This window comes from Bufo bufo, chromosome 1, assembly GCF_905171765.1.
Source record: "Bufo bufo chromosome 1, aBufBuf1.1, whole genome shotgun sequence".
In the NCBI taxonomy this organism is placed as follows: domain Eukaryota; kingdom Metazoa; phylum Chordata; class Amphibia; order Anura; family Bufonidae; genus Bufo; species Bufo bufo.
Window position 1 is genome coordinate 649,461,792 of NC_053389.1, and position 20,545 is coordinate 649,482,336.

The 20,545-nt window shown below is 40.7% G+C and overlaps 1 protein-coding gene across 3 annotated transcripts in view; it reads right to left on the reverse strand.

Annotated features, from left to right (window-relative positions):
• UNC13C (unc-13 homolog C) overlaps positions 1 to 20,545 on the reverse strand; it is a 793,844-nt gene that overhangs the window by 524,961 nt on the left and 248,338 nt on the right. For all 3 annotated transcript variants that reach the window (XM_040413932.1, XM_040413931.1, XM_040413930.1), the window contains 2 exons: positions 16,235 to 16,306; positions 14,495 to 14,714 (listed from right to left, as the gene is read on the reverse strand). In XM_040413932.1, the coding sequence (XP_040269866.1) occupies positions 14,495 to 14,714; positions 16,235 to 16,306 (292 nt within the window). The remainder of the gene's footprint in view (positions 1 to 14,494; positions 14,715 to 16,234; positions 16,307 to 20,545) is intronic.

Here is a 20,545-nt window from a genome sequence, read left to right on the forward strand (position 1 = left end):
GGTATAGGCTCCGGTATCTTCAGATTTTCAGCTCAACTAGGAGAAGCCTGCTCTTGTTCTCCTGGGCGTCTCCTTCTCCCAGGCTGGAGTGCTGGCCAATCGCAGCACTCAGCTCATAGCTTGGGAGAAAAAAAACTCTCACCCTGCCTGTTTTTTAAAAAAAACTGCCACCCTGCCTGTTTTTTTAAATATCGCTTGTACGCCCCACTGTGCCCCCCCTGCTGTTCCCCCCGCCAGGGTTTCTCAATGGGTGTCTCCTTCTCCCTGGCTGTGCCGAGATCCAATCACAGCGGAAAGCATCACAGCCAGGGAGAAGGTGAGTTTTTTTTTCCTCCCTGGCTGTGATGCTCTCCGCTGTGATTGGATCTCGGCACAGCCAGAGAGAAGGAGACTCCCATTGAGAGGCTTCTCCTCCTCCCTGTACCGATGCTCAATATTAACATACTGGGCGGGAAAAGAGCAGGGGGGCACAGTGGGGTGTATAAGTGATATTTCAAAAAAAAACAAGTTGGGCGGCGAAGGGTCATGTGACCAGCAAAATCACTGAGTTTCATCCATTAAAATACAAGTACACCACATCTGCCATCTGCATTTGAAGTGTTGGGAGTTTAGCGAAGTGTGGGTAAATGGAAGAGGCTGAGTGATGTGTCTGCTCACCTGACCCTCCATCAGCGGCCATCTTATGGACAGGTCCTGTATGTGGACAGCACATAAGATTTCCCTGACAAAGTGACCTGACTTATGAAATATAGCAAACTGCACAAAACAAACAAAGGTAATATTACTAAATGCCTTATTGTTATCTTACTGTACATAAGCACTAGTCAACAGTAGCCATAAAGTGGCCAACCACCATAACTAGAGATGAGTGATTAAAAAAAAAAATTGGTTGGATTCGAATATATTTGCGTCAAATTACGTTAAAAACTGCTATTTCCTGGCTGCTTAGAGCCTTTATAGTAGTGTAGAACACTGTGCCTTGTAGTAACATGCATAGGGAGTCTGCTTTGATAGTGAAATAATACTGTGGGTCCGTATGATATGCAGATGACAGACGTCGCTCTTAGAATCACTGCACACTTCACTTATTAGGGCAGTCACGGGGCCAAAACTGACCAAATAACTCAAGTATGAACTCAGCCTTACAGGTCCATGTCAGCGTCAAGAAGAAACGCACTCCTTTTACTCTGTCGCCAGCTGATTCCACATAGATGTCTACAGAACCTGTTCTATTAAACGCTTATACAAGTAGAGCCCCCCGGACAGAGTGGAGAGGGTGTCAGCAGTAAGTTTGTGTTGACATCACCGATTAATTTGCCCTTCCTCTGATCTGTCAGAACAATAACCTACAAAAACGGATCCTGTCTGTGGAGCATACGCCTTCACTCAGTCAGCATTTGCTCAATAATCCATCAGTATTGCTAATGCCAAAAAAACAGGACTGGATCTAAAACAAAGATGACACGTGAATGGAATATTTGCATGTCTTCTGTGTTTTGTACCCACTCCTGCTTTTTGCTACCAAATCATAAGCCAATTCTGATGGGACCATATAGGCCTTACAACTGCTACACAGACAGGGTCCGTTGTGCGTCTAATTTTTCCTTCCTTCTAACAGATCAGAAGAAGGGTCAAACAAATAAGGATGTCAGCCAGGCCGAAAGGCAAAATAGTGGCCCAGTCATGAAGTGGGGAGGGTGGGAACAGCATGAGGAGACCACAGAGTGGCACATTGACAGTGTGGAGGTGGTAGCAGCATCGGGAGGCCACAGAGTGGCACAATGACAGAGTCTGGAGGTGGCGGCAGCAGCAGTAGCAGCATTAGAAGAAGGCCACGGAGTGGCACAATGAAAGAGTGTGGAGGTGGCAGCAGTAGCAGCATTAGTAGGAGGCCACAGAGTGGCACAATGTCAGAGTGTGGAGGTGGAGACAGCATCAGGAGGAGGCCACAGGGTGGCACAATGACAGAGCGTGGAGGTGGTGGCGGCAGCAACATCAAGAGGAGGCCACAGGGTGGCACAATGACAGATTGTGGAGGTGGCGGCGGCAGCAACATCAAGAGGAAGCCACAGAGTGGCACAATGGTGAGAGATTGCGGAGGTTGCAGCAGCATAAGGGGGCCAGAGAGTGGCACGACGACAAGAGATTGTGTAGATGGCAGCAGCATGAGGAGGCCACAGAGTAGCCGCTTCGTCTACTCATTTATAGGGAATATGGAACAGAACAGAAGGTTAAAATTCCTCAACTTTATAAAGTGTTGCTTAAAACACTATTTAAAAATACACGTTCTCCGGCACAAAAGGCTTGGCAAATTGATTGTCCATAAATTTCCCTTGAAGATTGGGATAATATATTGGCAAATTTTAGTTTACTTTCTTATCATTTTAATCAAGTTTCGATTCAATTTAATATTCAATATTTAATACATTTAATAATAAAAACTAGGTGTTGCCTAAGACGGGAGAGAATCTGCCAGTCTTCTGTTTATTCAACGACGTGGTTACGATAGAGAAAACATTCAAAAAAACTATTTCTCTCCACCTGGAGACGAATCCTGTCAAGATTGATGCAAGTGTGGTATTGGCTGCTCATCGACCCAGATACTTCTGGGGGAACCTGCCTGGCATGAATAGACCTCGTAGCTACAGACAATGAGAAGACAAAGGGCCAGATTTATCATTCCTCTGACTGCTCACTCCACTTTAACATATGGCTAAAGTCAGTTTTAGCCAAGTCAGATTTATGATCGGCCCTTTAAGACTATAATAAATGTGGTTTGACGGTAGCAGTTTATCCGTCAGTAAGCAGCTTTATAAAAGTCGCACATCTTGATGAAAAAGTCGCACGTTTTTATGAAAAAGTCGCATGTTCTATTAAAAAGTCTCATAAGATAAGCATGGTCCTCGCTGGAGTGAAATTGGGACTTTTTTGCGACTTTTTTGCGACTTTTTTAAAAAGTCGCAATAGTAAATTTGTCTTGCCAATCATTTGCATAAGGCAAAACGCCCATTTTCACAAAACTGGAGTGCTTAGCGCTTGCCTTCAAAAAGTCGCAAAAAAGTCGCAAAATTGTGATTTGCGCATTTTTTTGCGACTTTTTGACTCCACAAAAGTGACTTAGCCTAATGATATATCTGGCCCATAGTGTCAAGATAGCTTTGAGCCCAGAAGAGTTGCGAAGTTCATCAAGATACGTAACTAAAGATTTTACTGCATATAACCTCAGCGCTGACCGCTGAATAAATTTTGTTTTTCAACCGAAATACTTCAATAAAGATTTTATCGCATATAACCGTAGCGCTGAATACTGAATAAAATTAGTTTTTCGACCGAAATACTTCAATAAAGATTTTACCACATATAAAGGAGCACGGAGATGGAGAGGGTCTTTGGATTTCCCCCGCACTATACGGACGTCTCAGAAATGAACCTCTGCTCCCGACAGCAGCTCCTGGGAAGGTCATGGAGCGTCCCGATCATCCGGCATCTATTCGCCCCGCTGAAGGATTATTTTAAAAGTGTGTAGAAGCCACACGGCACCCAAACGCTGCAGATTTATCATGGAGACATCATGGAGATTTTACTGCATATAACCGCAGCTCTTACGGCTGAATAAATTTCATTTTTTGACCAAAATACTTAAAATATTTATTGAACGCATATAACCGCAGCTCTTACCGCTGAATAAATTTCATTTTTTTACCAAAATACTTAAAATATTTATTGAACGCATATAACCGCAGCACTGAACGCTGAATAAAATTAGTTTTTCGACCAAAATACGTCAATAAAGATTTTACCGCATATAACTGCAGGATGCAGCGCTGAACGCTAAATAAAATTAGTTTTTCGACTGAAATACGTCCCAAAAGGTTTTACCATGTATAATTTCGACCGAAATACGCCAATAAAGATTATACCACATATAACAGAGCACGGAGATGGAGAGGGTCTCCGGATTCCACCCGCACTATACGGACATCTAGGAAATGAACCGCTGCTCCCGACAGCAGCTCCTAGGAAGGTCATGGAGCGTTCCGGTCATCCGGCATCTATTCGCCCCGCTGAAGTATTATTTTTAAAGTGTGTAGAAGCCCCATGCTGCAGATTTATCATTGAAACATCATGGAGATTTTACCACATATAACCGTAACGCTGACCGCTGAATACATTTTGTTTTTCAACCTAAATACTTCAATAAAGATTTTACAACATACAGTTGCAAGAAAAAGTATGTGAACCCTTTGAAATGATATGGATTTCTGCACAAATTGGTCATAAAATGTGATCTGATCTTCATCTAAGTCACAACAATAGACAATCACAGTCTGCTTAAACTAATAACACACAAATAATTACATGTTAACATGTTTGTATTGAACACACCATGTAAACATTCACAGTGCAGGTGGAAAAAGTATGTGAATCCTTGGATTTAATAACTGGTTGAACCTCCTTTGGCAGCAATAACTTCAACCAAACATTTCCTGTAGTTGCAGATCAGTGCGCACAACGGTCAGGAGTAATTCTTGACCATTCCTCTTTACAGAACTGTTTCAGTTCAGCAATATTTCTTTATTTTTCTTTCTGTACTAAAATAGGCAACTAAACCCTTTTGCCACAAATAACTGCAGCAGTGAAGTGCGTATATTTTTTTCTTTCTATAATGAAATAGGCCACTGAACGCTTTTGCCACAAATAAGTGCACCAGTGAAGTGCGTATATTTTTTTCTTTCTGTACGCTTTCAACACATATAACTGCAGAAGTGAACTACGTATATATTTTTCTTGTTTGAACAGATATAAGCCACTAAAGGCTTTTCAACATAGCACTTGCACCCCAAGAACAAATTGCTGGAATGACAGAGCTATATAATGGCTATTTGGATCCTCAAATAATCTTTCCCTGCACTTGTAAATAGCTTTTCTAGTACTGTTCCTAGAGCTTTCTGACGTCTCTCCCTGCACTAAGATGCTGTGAAATGATTCCTCCCTATCCTTTCCCTGCACTTATAAATCGTTTTTTCAGTTTTTCTTCCACAATCAGGTTTTTCCAATTGCTGCCCCTAGCAAGGCACTTGAATGCACTCAGAACGCTTGAAAATGTCTGATTCTAAAATGGCCGCCGTATTTATAGGGCTGTGACATCACAGGGCTGGCTGGCTGCTGATTGGCTGCATGCATGGCATTACGGGTCAACCCGCCTTCCCAGAGTTTCTTGCCCATGTCCTCACACGTGGTGCTGCCATTGTAACTACCATTTTAGGAAAAATTGTGATTCATTACCAGAAAGCGCTAGGAAATTCACATTTGTTGTGAATCGAATTTATCCTGATATTCAGTTCAAATTCCACTTCGTCAGCTTTGAATCGCTCATCTCTACCCATAACCTTTGCTTCTACAGTATTGTATTGCCTTATTATAAAAAGACTGACATTGAATTATTTTCCATTTACTGTATTTTGTGTTTTTGTTCTTTTGCTGTCTTTGTACTGTATAGTCCATTTGAGATATACAGGTTACAGGTATTACTCTATTTTGCTTAGCATGTCAGGTAATATTTAATACCATATTTTGCATCACATTGTCACCTACTGTCCTTTTATTACAGAAAACTTTCTTAAAAAACTAAGGGGGTCCTTTAGTAAGACTGATGTTTTAGGCGCAGGTCCTGTGCCAGAGGTGGATCTGCCAAAGTTATGTAGAGGTGCCGGCCTCTACATAATTTTGGAATATCCACCGCCGGTCTAAATCTACACCAGCTTCCTCGCTGGCATAGATTTAGACCATTTTCTACGCCTAAAACAGGTGTAGAAAATTATAAATGAGACAAGCATGGTGGCCCACCCTCTTACCCACCCACGCCATGTCATCTTTCTTAGACCCGGAGTGAGTGGGGAAAAGTCACAGATTGTGGCGCATATAAGTTTTGCGCCACAATCTGTGCCAGATATACGCAAAAAAAATTGCGTATATCTGATAATAAATGACCCCCCAAGTCATAAATAAATTCCCTTAGCCAGCAGAAGTAGATTTGTGCGTACTTGTAATGGGAATATTTTCAGCATTAAGACTATGTTAGGCAACTGCTTTTTACAAGACCAGTGTGCCTCCTTCTGAACTTGCTTCATTTTGTCAAGTCCTATTTTTTATAGTTCACATAAAGTATTCTGGTTTTGAATTATACTGGTTTCATTTCTTTACTTTTAGAGTAGAGAAAAGAATGTACTATATTCTGGCATACTGCACAATTGCACACATTTCAGGTTAAACACACATTAAATCTTTTTATACAACCTTTCCCTTTGCAGAATCAGAAATGTTACTTTTCTGATAAGTTAATTTATCAGTGTTTTTCTTTGTAGTTTTCTACACTGGGTAAAATATCAGCCATTTGTTTTAGTTTGAACCTGTACTATGAAATGTATACTTTACATTTAATGAATACAATTTTAATAAGATGCATTTTTTGGGGGGACTTTTGAAGCTTTGCTACTATAAGCCAGCTACAATGTACAGAATTTTCCTGCAAGAACAAAATTATGGTTTTGTCTTCTGCAAGCATAGCTTAACTTCCAGATCCCTCGCTTCCTGATCCATCATAGGATTGCAATAGCAGGGGAAAATGCTTCCATTTTGTCCCTATTCATTGTCAAAGGGGACAAAACTGAACTGAACGAAACAGAATGCTCCAAAATGCATTCCGTTCCATTTGGTTGCTTCCCGATCACGGACAGAATAACACTGCAAGCAACGTTTTTCTGTCTGCGATTTGGTCCAGAGCAAGATGGATCCGTCTAATTAGTGTGAGTATATAGCTTGGCCTGCTCTCCCTCATTCACGGGAAGCCATTTGGCACCAGGAGGGGTATAGTTTGGACTCTCATTGCATTCTTTGGTGGCCATTTGGCACCAGGAGTGGTGTGGAGTGGGCTCGGCATGCATGTTGGTACCTGCATTCCTTGGATATAATGGAGGCCATTTTGGCACCAAAGATGACAGAAATTAAAGCAGGCCCAGCATGCATGTGGAACCTACACTCCCTGAATTGTATGGTAGCCGTCATGGCACATAACAGGTAGAATTTAGTGTTAGGAACCCGTCTTACAGAGATCGCCTTGTCGTGCGGCAGACGGGCTCAAATAATTTTGTACAAAATGTATTTGCTAAGCATCTCTAATTTATAAGTATAGCATTAAGAAAATTATTATGCATTTTTGTACTTTATTTCTTTTGCAGAGAGCTGTTGCATTGCATGTTTTGTTTTACAGTGTTGTTTTCAGCCATAGCAACGTGCCCCTGTGCATTGGGATGTGCTGACTGACCCCCTTTTTCTTTGCAAGACGGATCCGTCATGACTCACACTGTAAGTCAATGGGGACGGATCTGTTTTCTCGGACACAATAGAAAACTGATTGACTTTCAAGGATAGGTCATCAATATAAAATTGGCGGGAGTCCAACTCCTAGCACCTGTGCACTGTTTACATGGACGCCATCGAGAATGCAGCGGCAGTGCAATTTAACTGCAATTGTTCCATCCTATTTAAGTAAATTGGTAGTAAGGATAGGTCATCAATATGGGAAAACTGGACAGCCCCTTTAAGGCATTATTGAATTTTGAGGAAGTTACAAAGTAGCCTTAGCTATGATCTGCTAGTCACTGCTGTGCTACTTCTTCATTAATGTCTTAAGGACAAACTTTGTTTTCCAGAGAGGATCACAAGAAAGACAGGTCAGATATGGTGCAGAGCTTGCACTTGAGCCATTTATCGTGAGCTGTGTGTCATTTTATTAAATATGTTGTAGACAACGCTCAGATTGATAGCAGCTTTTCCATATCACCAGAACTTATCCCTGTGCAAGTACTGATAAATCTGATATATCTGTCTCAACATGCACAGCTACGCCGCCAGCACAGAGAGCAGATTTATACTGCTATTTTTTAAGGTAAACCTAATATTTTTTGCTTTATTCTTTAACCACTGATTTATAATTTTCATATTTTGAGCAGACATCCATCCAAACACAGTAACCTATATTCATCTCAATAAGACCAACAGAAGAATTGTTTGTAATATCACAAAATATCCATATGACTATATATTAATTACATTGGCCCCACTCTGGTGTTCAGATCTGTTAGTGAGTGCATGCACAGTAAAGGGGGTGGTGAATGGCAGTCATTTTATAAGGGGAAGTGAAACTGAGCACTGTGACATTGCCCATTCAGCATGGGACATTGGTAGTTAGAACTTTATATGTACAGAATGTACATGTATAGATTATAAATATGTATTGTGAACACAAAGGCTTTTTATGCCATCCTCATTCCATTATTTCCCAAAGTATGCATAAAATACACACTTAAATATTCTTTACTATTTCATATAACCCATTGAGAGTTCAAACTTCATACCATCATCCAATAAAGCTTCTATGGCTGAACCTGTGTTATAACAAAATTACTTGGCACAATGAAATTATATGTGTTGTAAGACAAAGTGTAGAGAGAAGTGATAATTCAATGTAATGGTGGTTCTCAATGCTTTATTGATGCTGTAAATGTGTATTTATGCAGGACACTGATTGATTCCAGGGAAATTCATCTTTGGTCTCTTAAATGGAAATTCAGACACGTAAAACGCCAGTTTCAAGCAATTACCATCACTCGAATGGATTATGGCGCATGACATATGTTTATGCAATTAATGATGAAGTAATCATTGCTATCTCCCCCAATTACAGCACATACAACCAATTAATTAGTCCTTTGCAACTCTCTTGAAATAGTTACATACTTAGACTGTAAAGCAAATTTTTAAACATTTGCATATTACTCTAAGACCAATTATTCAGGCAATAACCCGGGCAATAATTCTCCTCACACAAGCTTTAAAAAGTTCATTATAATTTTGTAGCCAATTGCAGTTTTAGCCAATGAAAATGGCTTCCCATGAATATTTATTCTTTATTAGTTTATCCTCTGATAAGCTATCATGTGCAAATCTACTAGCTCCTGCCTGTATACTCATTTACAGATGGGCAACCCTCTTAAGGGTTCTTTACATGGGCCGTCAATTGAAAGCATCATCGGTAACGAGCGTTACTACTGACGCTTGTTAGCAATGATCTGACGGTTTACACGTTTACAAAATGCTCGTTCATTGGGTAATTGTATCCTTTGTGCAGCACAAAATGTCATCGTTTCCCAGCGGCAGATTGTGCTGTGTAAACACTATCTGCTGCCAGGAAACAAGAGACAGTCAGGGGAAGAACAATGGCGTTAGCCATCACTTCTCCCCATACTCTGGAGGAGCTGAAGGAGATTGCTGCATGTAAATGAACCGGTCAACTCCGCTATTGATCAACAGATTGTTGGAAAGGAATGCTTCCTTCCTCACAATTTGCTAGATCATCGTCCCATGTAAAGGGACCATTAGACTTATTTACTCAGTCCAGCAGGCAGGGGAGGGGTGGACTGAGAACTTTAGGTGGTCCTGGAAAAAAACGAAAAGTGGCTCAATGTTGTAGGTAGGTTCAAATGGATAGACGTTGGGGCAGCATATGTAGGCGGTGACAATACAAGAAGGTTTGGCCAATAATACCATAGTGCGCCACAAAATACAGTACCAGCAGAACCAAATACCACAGTTCAGCACAAAATAACTGTAGTATTTAACTGTATAACCATCTTGAAGGTGGCAGTAAAGTTTAATCCAAGAGGGCAGCTGCGGCCGCAGGCCAAGTGTATAAGTACATGATGCATCTAGCATTAATAAATGCTGAGAGATCAGATCATTATGCACCTGGCTGGTGGCCATAAAGAGGGCTCAGGTGGCCCCATAGGTGTTAGCCCACTGAGAAATTTTCTTGTAGGGTTTATAGCCAAATCACCCCTGCCTGCAGGAGGCTTTATGACATTCAAATGTCAAAATATAAAGCTGTAAATGAAGCTGATCTTAAAGAAGTTGTCAAAAATCTAAAAAAATGTTTAGATGTGGCCAATCAAGAAACTATAGGATCCATTGACACATTAATTAAAGGAGCTGTCTGAGAACTAAAAAAATGTAGCTGTCCACAGGCATGGGCTAAAAAAAAATAACACAAATTACTTTGTCAGAGCCTCCCTGTCCTAGCGCTATGCCTACAATCTCCACTGCTTCTGGTCCCCGCTAGATCAGAAGTGGCCTCAGCGGTGACATGTGCAGGACCAAAATATGATCACTGATGCTCAACAGCCAAGAGCCATTACTAACACATGACTGTTGAGGCCAGCATCACTGATATGCATGTTGACTGTACCTCACACTTTCCTTTCAGTCCAGCAGAAACCAAAATCAGTGGAGACTGGAGACATAGGGCTGAAACTATGACACAAGTAGTGTTTTTTAAAATCTCGGTCAACTCCTTTAACTGATATGTCCATCGATCCTATCATTCCTAAGAGACAAAATGCTGCCAAAGTGCATCAGTTTGCTTTGATTCACCATCAAAGTAAGGCTCAGTTCACATCAGTGTTCAGTATTTCCATTTCTCTGCTTCGTTATAGGACCAGGAGAACAGAAAATACAGATTTGGCACATAACTGAGCCGAATGGAGCCTACGGGCCCCATAGACTATAATGGGGTCCATTAGATTTGCTCAGAGGAAGATTTTGTAAGCAAAGACAAAAGTGCTGCATACACGACTTTTGTCTCTGCCTCAAAAATCTTCCTCGGAGCAGAAACCTAACGGACCCCATTATAGTCTATGGGTTCTGTAGGCTCTATTCTCCTCAATTATGTGCCAAATCCATCCTTTCATTTATTCTGCTCCAATAACGGAGCAGAAGAATGGAAAAGTTGAACGCTGATGTGAACTCAGCCTATCAATTTTTAAAGTGTCAAAAATCTTTCTTATGTGTTTCTAGCCTTGCACTGTACTCTGCCCTGTGCTTCTATCAATCAACTGCCCGATGTCCCCTTCCTGTGATTGACCATTTTCCCATTAATTTTATAGTTAAGAAACTGGCAATCATATGCTGTTTTATTTTTTATTTTTTCCAGCATTTTTGCTATAGGGTAGGGTTAAGCGAATCCGAACTGAAGTTCGGGTTCGGGTTTGTGTTCGGGTGATTTTATTATTTTCCATTATAATATGGTTATAACAGAAAATAATAGCATTCTTAAAACAGAATGCTAAATAAAATGGCAATTGAGGGGTTAAAAATAATAACAAAAAACTCATCTCATCCACTTGATCGCGCAGCCAGTATCTTCTTCTTTCTTCTTTCTGCAGGACCTGCAAAAGGACCTGCGATGACATTACCACGCTCACCACGTGGTGAGGGGGGAGTCGTCATCGCAGGTCCTGCTAAATGAAGATAGAAGGTTCTTCTATCTTCATTCAGCAGGACCTGCTATGACGTCACCCACGCTCAGGTCCTACAGAAAGAAGAAGATACCAGCTGCACAATCAAGTGGATGAGGTGATTTTTTATTTATTTATTATTTTTAACCTCTCAATGGCCATTTTATTTAGCATTCTGTCTTAAGAATGCTATTATTTTTCGTTATAACCATGTTATAGCGGAATATAATAAAGTTCGGGTCCCCATTGACTTTAATGGGGTCCAGGTTCGGGGTCAAGTTTGGGTCCCGAACCTGAACTTTAACCTGAATTTCAGCCGAACCCGGTGAACCCGAACTTCCACAGGTTTGCGCATCCCTACTATAGGGTAATAATGCAGTTTTTTTTTTCCTACAGATTTCTTTGCGATTTTTGGGTTGAGATTTTGTTGACTTTCTCATCCAGAGAAGCTTTTTCCTTAAAGGGTTTCAGAAAAATCGTTATGTAGCTGGCTGACATTAGCGATGTGCTAATGTCATCAGAACATAACTGTATGACTTATATCTCCCTGCCTGCCGCCATTTGCGCTAAATAATGACTTTTATAATATGCAAGGGAACCTAGGTGCTAGTGGGGCGTTGCTGCAGCACCTAGAGGCTCCGTCCTCTCACCATTTGGTAAGCCCTTGTATAGGTGATTGACATCATTGGTCTCCTCCGTGCCCCGCAAATCCTGCGCCGTCCATTTTAGATTTTAGTATTAGGTGCAGGCGCAGTGAGTGAAAGATGGCAGCAGACCTTCTATCTTCATTTAGCAGGACCTGCGATGACGTCTCCGCCCTCACCACGTGGTGAGCGTGGTGATGTCATCGCAGGTACTTTTGCAGGTCCTGCAGAAAGAAGAAAGAAGAGGATACCGGCTGCGCGATCAAATGGATGAGATGAGTTTGGGTATGTTAAGGGTATATTAGACACCCCGATGCCGCAGATGATTGTTGGGAGGGAAACGTTCCCTCCAGGCAATCGTTGGATAGCTAGCGGAGGACACCACTACCATTACATGCAGCGATGTCCTCCATGACATGTGGAGGAGCGATCTCTATGCCATCGCTCGTCCCCTGCCGACACCATTGTGATTTTTAAGCATTTGGAGGCAGTATTAAACTGCCAGATGATCGCTAACGAACGTTCATAGGAATGCTCATTAGCGATCACCTGCCAGAAAATCTGGCAGTCTAAAAATACACCCTTTAGTACTGGAAAAGTCTCCTCCTGCTATACAGAAGCCATGAAAATGCTGAGACTGACAAATCTATTATTGTTAGGTGTCTTTATTCTATAGTTTGAAAGCACCATCTTCCTCTATTGTGAACGTAATTTTAGATATTCTTATGTTAATCTTATGTTTAGATATTTAACACCAGGTATTTATGTGGTAATGAGCCTGGCTGTTAAGTGTATTCACACAAGACAGAATTAGAACAAAAGTGATTTGTCAGCAGAAGGCATTCTGCTTATGGACGGTTTCCAGTTTCCTACATAGTATGAGGTTTAAAAATAAAATAAAAATGAAAACTAGGTGAAAACAGAAAGGCCTTATTCAGTGTTTGATCAGTGATTTCTATGAGCTAAGACCAAGTGTGGGTCAAAACAGAACAAGAGCAAATCCATCCATTATACCTTATCTATGTGTAGGCTCCACTCCTGGTATTGGTTCACAATCACTAGGGATGAGAGAAGTGAGCTTTGGATTCACTAAAAATTTTGGAATAATCCTGTACGGAGATCCGTCTCCGTTTAGCATTAAAATGTATGGCCTCCAATGAGGCGAAGTTAGTTATTCCCGAAGTCTCGCAAGACTTTGGTGAAAAACATTTGGTATTTGATATTTAAACTGGATAAACACTTTAAAACTTGGATCCGAACTTGGGTTTGGTTCCAAGGTTCCAGTTTCTAGAGGAGAATACCAGCTTCTAGAGGAGAATACCTCCATAGTACTTTATACACTGTAACATATTATATTGGTGCCATATGATCATCCATAATATAGCAATGTGCCTGGGCCTAATTAAAATTGAACCTTTAAGTTAAAAATATCTTGATTCCTATAGTTCCATTTTGAAGCCAATGTGATTAGAGAGAGAAAGAGATCGGCTATATTTTACTTGTCTGCTACACTGAAGAAGGTCCTGTCCTCATCACAGAAAGTGATTTACAGCTACCTTAACGTATTACCGGCTGTTATATGTAAAGATTTACTTTATCTGTCTTAGTTATCTGCTTATCTTTCATAAATCTTCACTTTCCTCGGACCAATTAATATTGTAACATGAGGTCCACTGAATATATACAGTGGACCCTATATATATATATATATATATATATATATATATGTATTAGTTCTTCGATTCAATAATGAATTTTCTTAAAAGTGCAGCTGTATTTATTCTAATGAGATATTCCCTGCAGTACAATGGCTATGCATCACTGAGAGGTCAATATTGTTTAGTATACACATTGCCTTGCTCATATAAGCAAATTCTTGGGATTCTGACATATGTAGAGTATTCAACACAAAAGAACTTTTCAGCCTAGGAGTTGTCAAGCATTACTTATTAAAATAGAACAAATTCATTAAAGAGCCTCTGTCAGCTGTGAGACTTGTCATTTTTATGTCATGCTGTATCTCCTCGTCTCGGCACTAGTTCAGTGCAGTAGGAGATACATTGATAAAGTGCTGAGACCAGGAGATATAGTGCAGCTCATATGACAGGGCTCAGCACATGGAGAACAGCAGGAGAAGGCAGAACAAATGCTCATACCAGGAGATCAGGTACAGGAACAAGAAGACATGGGTATACTTAGACATGGGTATACTTGATGCCTAGCACTGTTAATCCAGGAAGAAGGGAGGGACTAAAGGTGAAGGGGTGTAACAGATTGGTACTCCAATGGCTTTGGTCAGCCCCTGGGTGCTCCAGTTAGGTCATATAAGCATATAAATAAAAATGTTTTTCTCAACAATGGGGACAACATAAAGGTATCATTTTTATCAGCATGATCAAATCTACCAGGCTGTATGCCAGGTTTATAAGAGTTGATCATGCAGACAGAGGCCCTTTTAACATGAAAAAAAAAATATCTATACTGATTGAAAACACTCACTTTGCAGGCAGTCAGCATTTAGGAGGTCTTGACATTTTTCATGACACTTGACACCACATTCTGTACACCTCATGCCCTGTCTTGCTATTCCCCAAAGAAGACCTTCGCACTCATAGCAGTATGTTGGTGTTGTTGCGGTCCATACTTCAAAATTGTGTGGAGTGGTAGATGAAATTGGGTAAATCAGAGCTTGCAATGTCTTCTTGAAAACATGAGCTTTCTATTGAGTAAAACATAGGAATGGTTAAAGTATAAAATGGTTTTGGGATATTTCACAAATATTATACAGTTTTTCTATACTGCTAAATATCAATGAAAGCTTTACCAATAATCATGCATCATGCATCATAGGCAAAATCATGATAGGATAAAAATAATTAATAAGGTGTAATGTGGCACTCGTGTCATATATGTTCGGGAGCTCTAGTTGTGGGGTCCCAACCCCGTTAGACAGTAAAATAAAATAAACTTAGGCACTCCTTTAAATTTTGTTTAAAGTATTGTGCTGATTTCTATTTGGTTTTCATATGCAAGGCAACTTGACATGTGCATGTGACGTTTCGGTCCTATCCAGACCTTTTTCAAACACTAGTTGCCATTGGGAGAAGAGAAAATAGTGGTTTGAGGAAGGTAAAATGTCACCTCAGGAGATCATATGGTGACATTTTACCTTCCTCAAACCAGTATACTCTCTGCTCTTCTTCCAATGGGCCTGGCAACTAGTGTTTGAAAAAGGTCTGTCAAGTTGCCTTGCATATGAAAACCAAATAAAAATCAACACAGTACTTTAAACTAAACCGAACGAGTGCCTACGGTAAGTTTATTTAATTTTATAGGATAAAAATAATAATCATCACTACTATTATTGCAGATTGCTTCTATATAAAGATAGATTGTAAAAGTGAGAAAGTTATTTTTTTTTGCCTTCAGAACTTCTGTAAAGAAAGATATTGCCATTCATTTCAAATACACAACAGTCTAGTGGTTTTACACATTCGAAAATGCATGTATGGCCAAATAGCACATTTAAAGGGGTTGTACTACATTTGCTTTAACAGAGCTTGGCTGCAATACCAAAAACATGACGTGGAAAGTTATAACAGTTTCTGGAAGAAACAACCTTTTTGTTTTCTAATCTGGTACAACCAATTTAAAGGGTCTTTCCACTTACCGGTAGGTTAAAATAATTTTGTTAGAAGCATCTCACAATAATAAGCTCTTTAAAGAGTATCCAACCTCTGGTACTCCTAGTAATTAGCTAAAGGCTCTCAGATACCCCGCAGCAAAAGTAGAGTACCACTGTAGTGCCACCATATAATCAGTGACATTTCTCATCGTGTTTGGTCCTTCAGAGGAACTATTCGTTGGCACTTTTTGCTTTTCTCAGTCGATAAATGTTTTGAAATGCAGAACACATCTCAGAAATGCCACAATGGAGAAATAGGGTTTGTAAACCAACCAGTTTAACAGTGAAAAAAGTGTAAAACATATAAAGGGGTGTTCACATATGTACAGAATCCGACAAAAGTTTTAATATGCAAGACCTGATCCCATGGATCATTTCTTCTGGCATCCAGCACATCAGTTTTTATGTCAGATATCTCCCAGAAACAGATGAACCAGTGCCCAAAGTGCACCAAAACAAATGGCCAAACCCAACTGATGTGGATGTGATGTATGGTATGTGAACTCATCCTCACACATTTCCAATATGCTACAAGCTACTGTCTTATAACTCACCAGTTCTTCATTGTTCACAGAGGTTCGGATAACCATTGCAAGAGATATTCCAGCTTTCCGTGCTGCCAGTGTCTGTATGAATATAGAAGAATTTTACTGTATCATAATCATGAAAGTAACTTTAGGTATGATATACTTGTACAGTGGTAGAGAACAGTGAATACTGTAAGCCTTCCATATAGTTTAGTATTCTTACAAACACACAATGCCTGAGACACAATAGAGACAGGAGCTATCTTGATATCTTGCATATATGAGATACTCAACAAGCCAATAAAAAGGAATCATACAACTACAATACTTTTGCATGATAGGGGGGAAAGAGGCAAAGCAAGGTGGAGGGTCTCAGTCCTTTTGAAGGGGATGTCTTATAAAATATTCTACATTTTTCAAACCATCACCTGGATCTAAATACATTGCCTGTCCCAAAAAAAAGTCGCCACCAAAAAAAAGTCACACTCTCTAATATTTCATTGGACCGCCTTTACCTTTGATTATGGCACACATTCGCTGTGGAATTGTTTCAATAAGCTTTATTTCCATCCAGTGTTGCATTAATTTTTCACCAAGATCTTGCATTGATGATGGTAGAGTCTGACTGCTGTGCAAAGCCTTCTCCAGCACATCCCAAAGATTCTCAATGGGGTTAAGGTCTGGACTCTGTGGTGGCCAATCCATGTGTGAAAATAATGTCTCATGCTCCCTGAACCACTCTTTCACAATTTGAGCCCAATGAATCCTGACATTGTCATCTTGGAATATGCCCATGCCATCAGGGAAGAAAAAATCCATTGATGGATTAACCTGGTCATTCGGTATTTTCAGGAAGTCTGCTGACCTCATTCTTGGAGCACATACTGTTGCTGAACCTAGGCCTGACCAACTGCAGCAACCCCAGATCATAGCACTGCCCCCAAAGGCTTGTACAATAGGCACTAGGCATGATGGGTGCATCACTTCATCTGCCTCTCTTCTTACCCTGATGCGCCCATCACTCTGGAACAGGGTAAATCTTGACTCATCAGACCACATGACCATTTTCCAATGCTCCAGAGTCCAATCTTTATGCTCCCTAGCAAATAGAAGCCTTTTTTTCTGGTTTGCCTCCCTGATTAGTGGTTTTCTTACAGCTACACAGCTATTGAGTCCCAACCCCTTGAGTTCCCTTCACATTCTGCGTGTGGAAATGCTCTTACTTTCACTATTAAACATAGTCCTGAGTTCTACTGTTGTTTTTCTTCGATTTGATTTCACCAAACGTTGAAGAGATCACCGATCACGATCATTCAGGATTTTTTCCCCGCCACATATCTTCCTCGAATACGATGGGTCCCCACTATCCTTCCAGTTTTTAATAATGCGTTGGACAGTTCTTAACCCAATTTTAGTAGTTTCTGCAATCTCATTAGATGTTTTCTCTGCTTGATACATGCCAATGATTTGACCCTTCTCAAACAGACTAGCATCTTTTCCCCAACTACAAGATGTGTCTTTCGACATGGCTGTTTAAGAAAAAATGAGAAGCAACTCATTGCACCAGTTGGGGTGAAATAACTTGTTGCCAGCTGAAAGATAATCGCCCATGCAGTAATTATCCAATAGGAGGCTCATACCTATTTGCTTAGTTAAATCCAGGTGGCAACTTTTGTTTGGACAGGCAGTGTACTTTTGTAACTGCGTGTAATTGAAAAGTAGTATAGCCACTGAGGTATTCAATTAACTGTATCAGTATAGTGCCACCTGCTGTTTGTTCTTTTCCTTATTTCCCACTCATTGACCTCACTGAGGTAGTTGCACTCTCTCTGTTTAAATCTTCTGTCACCAGCCATATCTTCTGTATGAAGCTGTGGCAGTTACAGGAAAAGAGTTGCAGCAGAAAGGACACTCCCCCAAGAGAGGACACACACCCTGAGATAGGGCATGCGTCATGAGCTGCCAGCCTGAAAATAACTTGGTTTCTGTTCAAAATAATAGTTAAAATATCAGTTTATGTAACTGTTATGATCAGAAACCAAGTCATGATAGTGGACCAATAAGGCCGATAGGGAAACCATAGCACCGAAAAGCAGAGCAATTAGAACAATTATTGGGGAGATCTCTGGATCCTTGTAAGGTATAGTGCTGGTTCTAGCTTTGTTAGAAAGAGATTGTCATGTACTACATGATGTCTAATGTAAATTTGATTTACTTTTATATCATCATCGACTTATAATTCAAACTCTTGGCTATCACAAATTTGGCATCTTTCAAGACTGGGGTATTCTGAATTAAATTGATATTCCTGTATAGATATTATATATTTGATAGCTCACGTGTCTTTAGTTATATCAAATGCACTTAGTTTATCTGTCCTCAAGGGGTTATGGTATACATGTTTTACTGTGTGATTTGGAATGACATAGTACAGAAAACTGTGCTATTCCATAAGGCTGAAAAAATATACAGACGTATACCAGCCTGATAGAGTGCCTTTTTGGCCTTTGCTGGGTGAATGAGGCCTGTGGGTACATTTGTTGTATATGCTTGGAGTTTTCCCCATGTACAGGTGAATTTTAAAAACTTTGTAATATGTCTCATCAGAGAACTATGCCTTTTTTTTTTATCTCTTACCAGACTCCTCTCCTACTCCTCCTCTTCTTTACTATTCTCAAGTCACTTCTCAGATCTACGTAAGGAAGTATAGCAGGCGGCACTCACCACTTTAACTGATTGAAGTCCTTTATTCCTCCATCGATATCAAAAACATAAGGCTGGGGCAGACAGCATACACACACATGAAAGTAGTGACGGCCTTTTCACACTCGCACGCATCCTCAGGCCACTGTCAGTGGCCTGAGGAAGCGTCTGAGCGCGAAATGGCCATCACTACTTTCCTGTGTGTGTAAGCTGTCTACCCCAGCCTTATGTTTTTGATATCTATGGAGGAATATCAGTTACAGTGGTGAGTGCGGCCTGCTATACGTCCTTCCTTACATTTGTATCATTAATGCTATTTTAGGCTAGAGCACCGCAACACTGTGTGACACGTACAGTACAGACCAAAAGTTTGGACACACCTTCTCATTCAAAGAGTTTTCTTTATTTTCATGACTATGAAAATTGTAGATTCACACTGAAGGCATCAAAACTATGAATTAACACATGTGATATTATATACATAACAAACAAGTGTGAAACAACTGTTTGTTATGTATATAATTCCACATGTGTTAATTCATAGTTTTGATGCCTTCATAGTCATGAAAATAAAGAAAACTTTCTGAATGAGAAGGTGTGTCCAAACTTTTGGTCTGTACTGTATGTACGGTAATGCCGGGATCTGGTTGTTTATTCGGGATATGAGTTGTGCTACCCAGCTTTCGTCTTGTTTCTACATATCACTTCTCAGATCTGTCTTAAGTGAAGATGACTACCTGCTCACAGAAAGATTAGTTTACATAGAAGTATGAGTAGAGTGCAGGGGGAGGAGGAGAAGGGATGGGTTTATGCACATAGATAGGGGCAGAGTGTCATGCCCCACTCTGATGATGTGCGGAGGTCGGCCAGGATAGCAGCACGAGTTTAGTATTTGTTTTGGTGTCGTGCTGGATCCGCCTCTCATCAGGTGCACTGGGTGGAGTCATTAGTTTAAATGGCCTCCAGCTAAGTGCTCTGAGCGGATTATACTGATCATTCTGGTCTGGGAAGTTTGGAGGGAAGGTTGGCTGTCAGTTTCTGCTCTCAGAGATAAGTGACATTTCTAGCTTGGTTGTTTGTGTCATCTAGCCCATCCAGGTTCTGTGCGAGCAGGCTGCTCCTATCCTCCCACTTCACCATCTCAGGGAGTTCAGGGTTTTGTCAGTCCAGGCTGGAGGACACAGCACACCTACCTTCAAGGTCTGCCTGTGGGCTGAGCAGCGCAGGGAAAGAGGTCAGGGATGAACTAGGAGGTGACCCTTCCCCTGTCTCTCGTCCAGAGCCTGGTTGGTGTGTTATCGTTTATTCTGAGTGCACGTCCGTCGTGACATTATAATCCGCCATACAGTGACTGCCATTGCTCGGCATTTTTGTGATGGCGTCAATTGATACACTGGTTGACTGCATGCAGGGTTTATCCCTAGAGTTTGCGGATCTGCATAGTACGGTCACACAGTGTCAGAGAGTGCTGGCATCAGGTACAGGTCAAATTGTTGGGGAGACTAAAGTCGCTCTTCCTGAGAAATTTACAGGGGGTACTGATGATTTTTTCAGTTTCAAAGAGTCATGTAATTTGTATTTTCGATTGTGCCCATTTTCATCAGGTAATGAGGATCAGAGGGTGGGTATCATCAT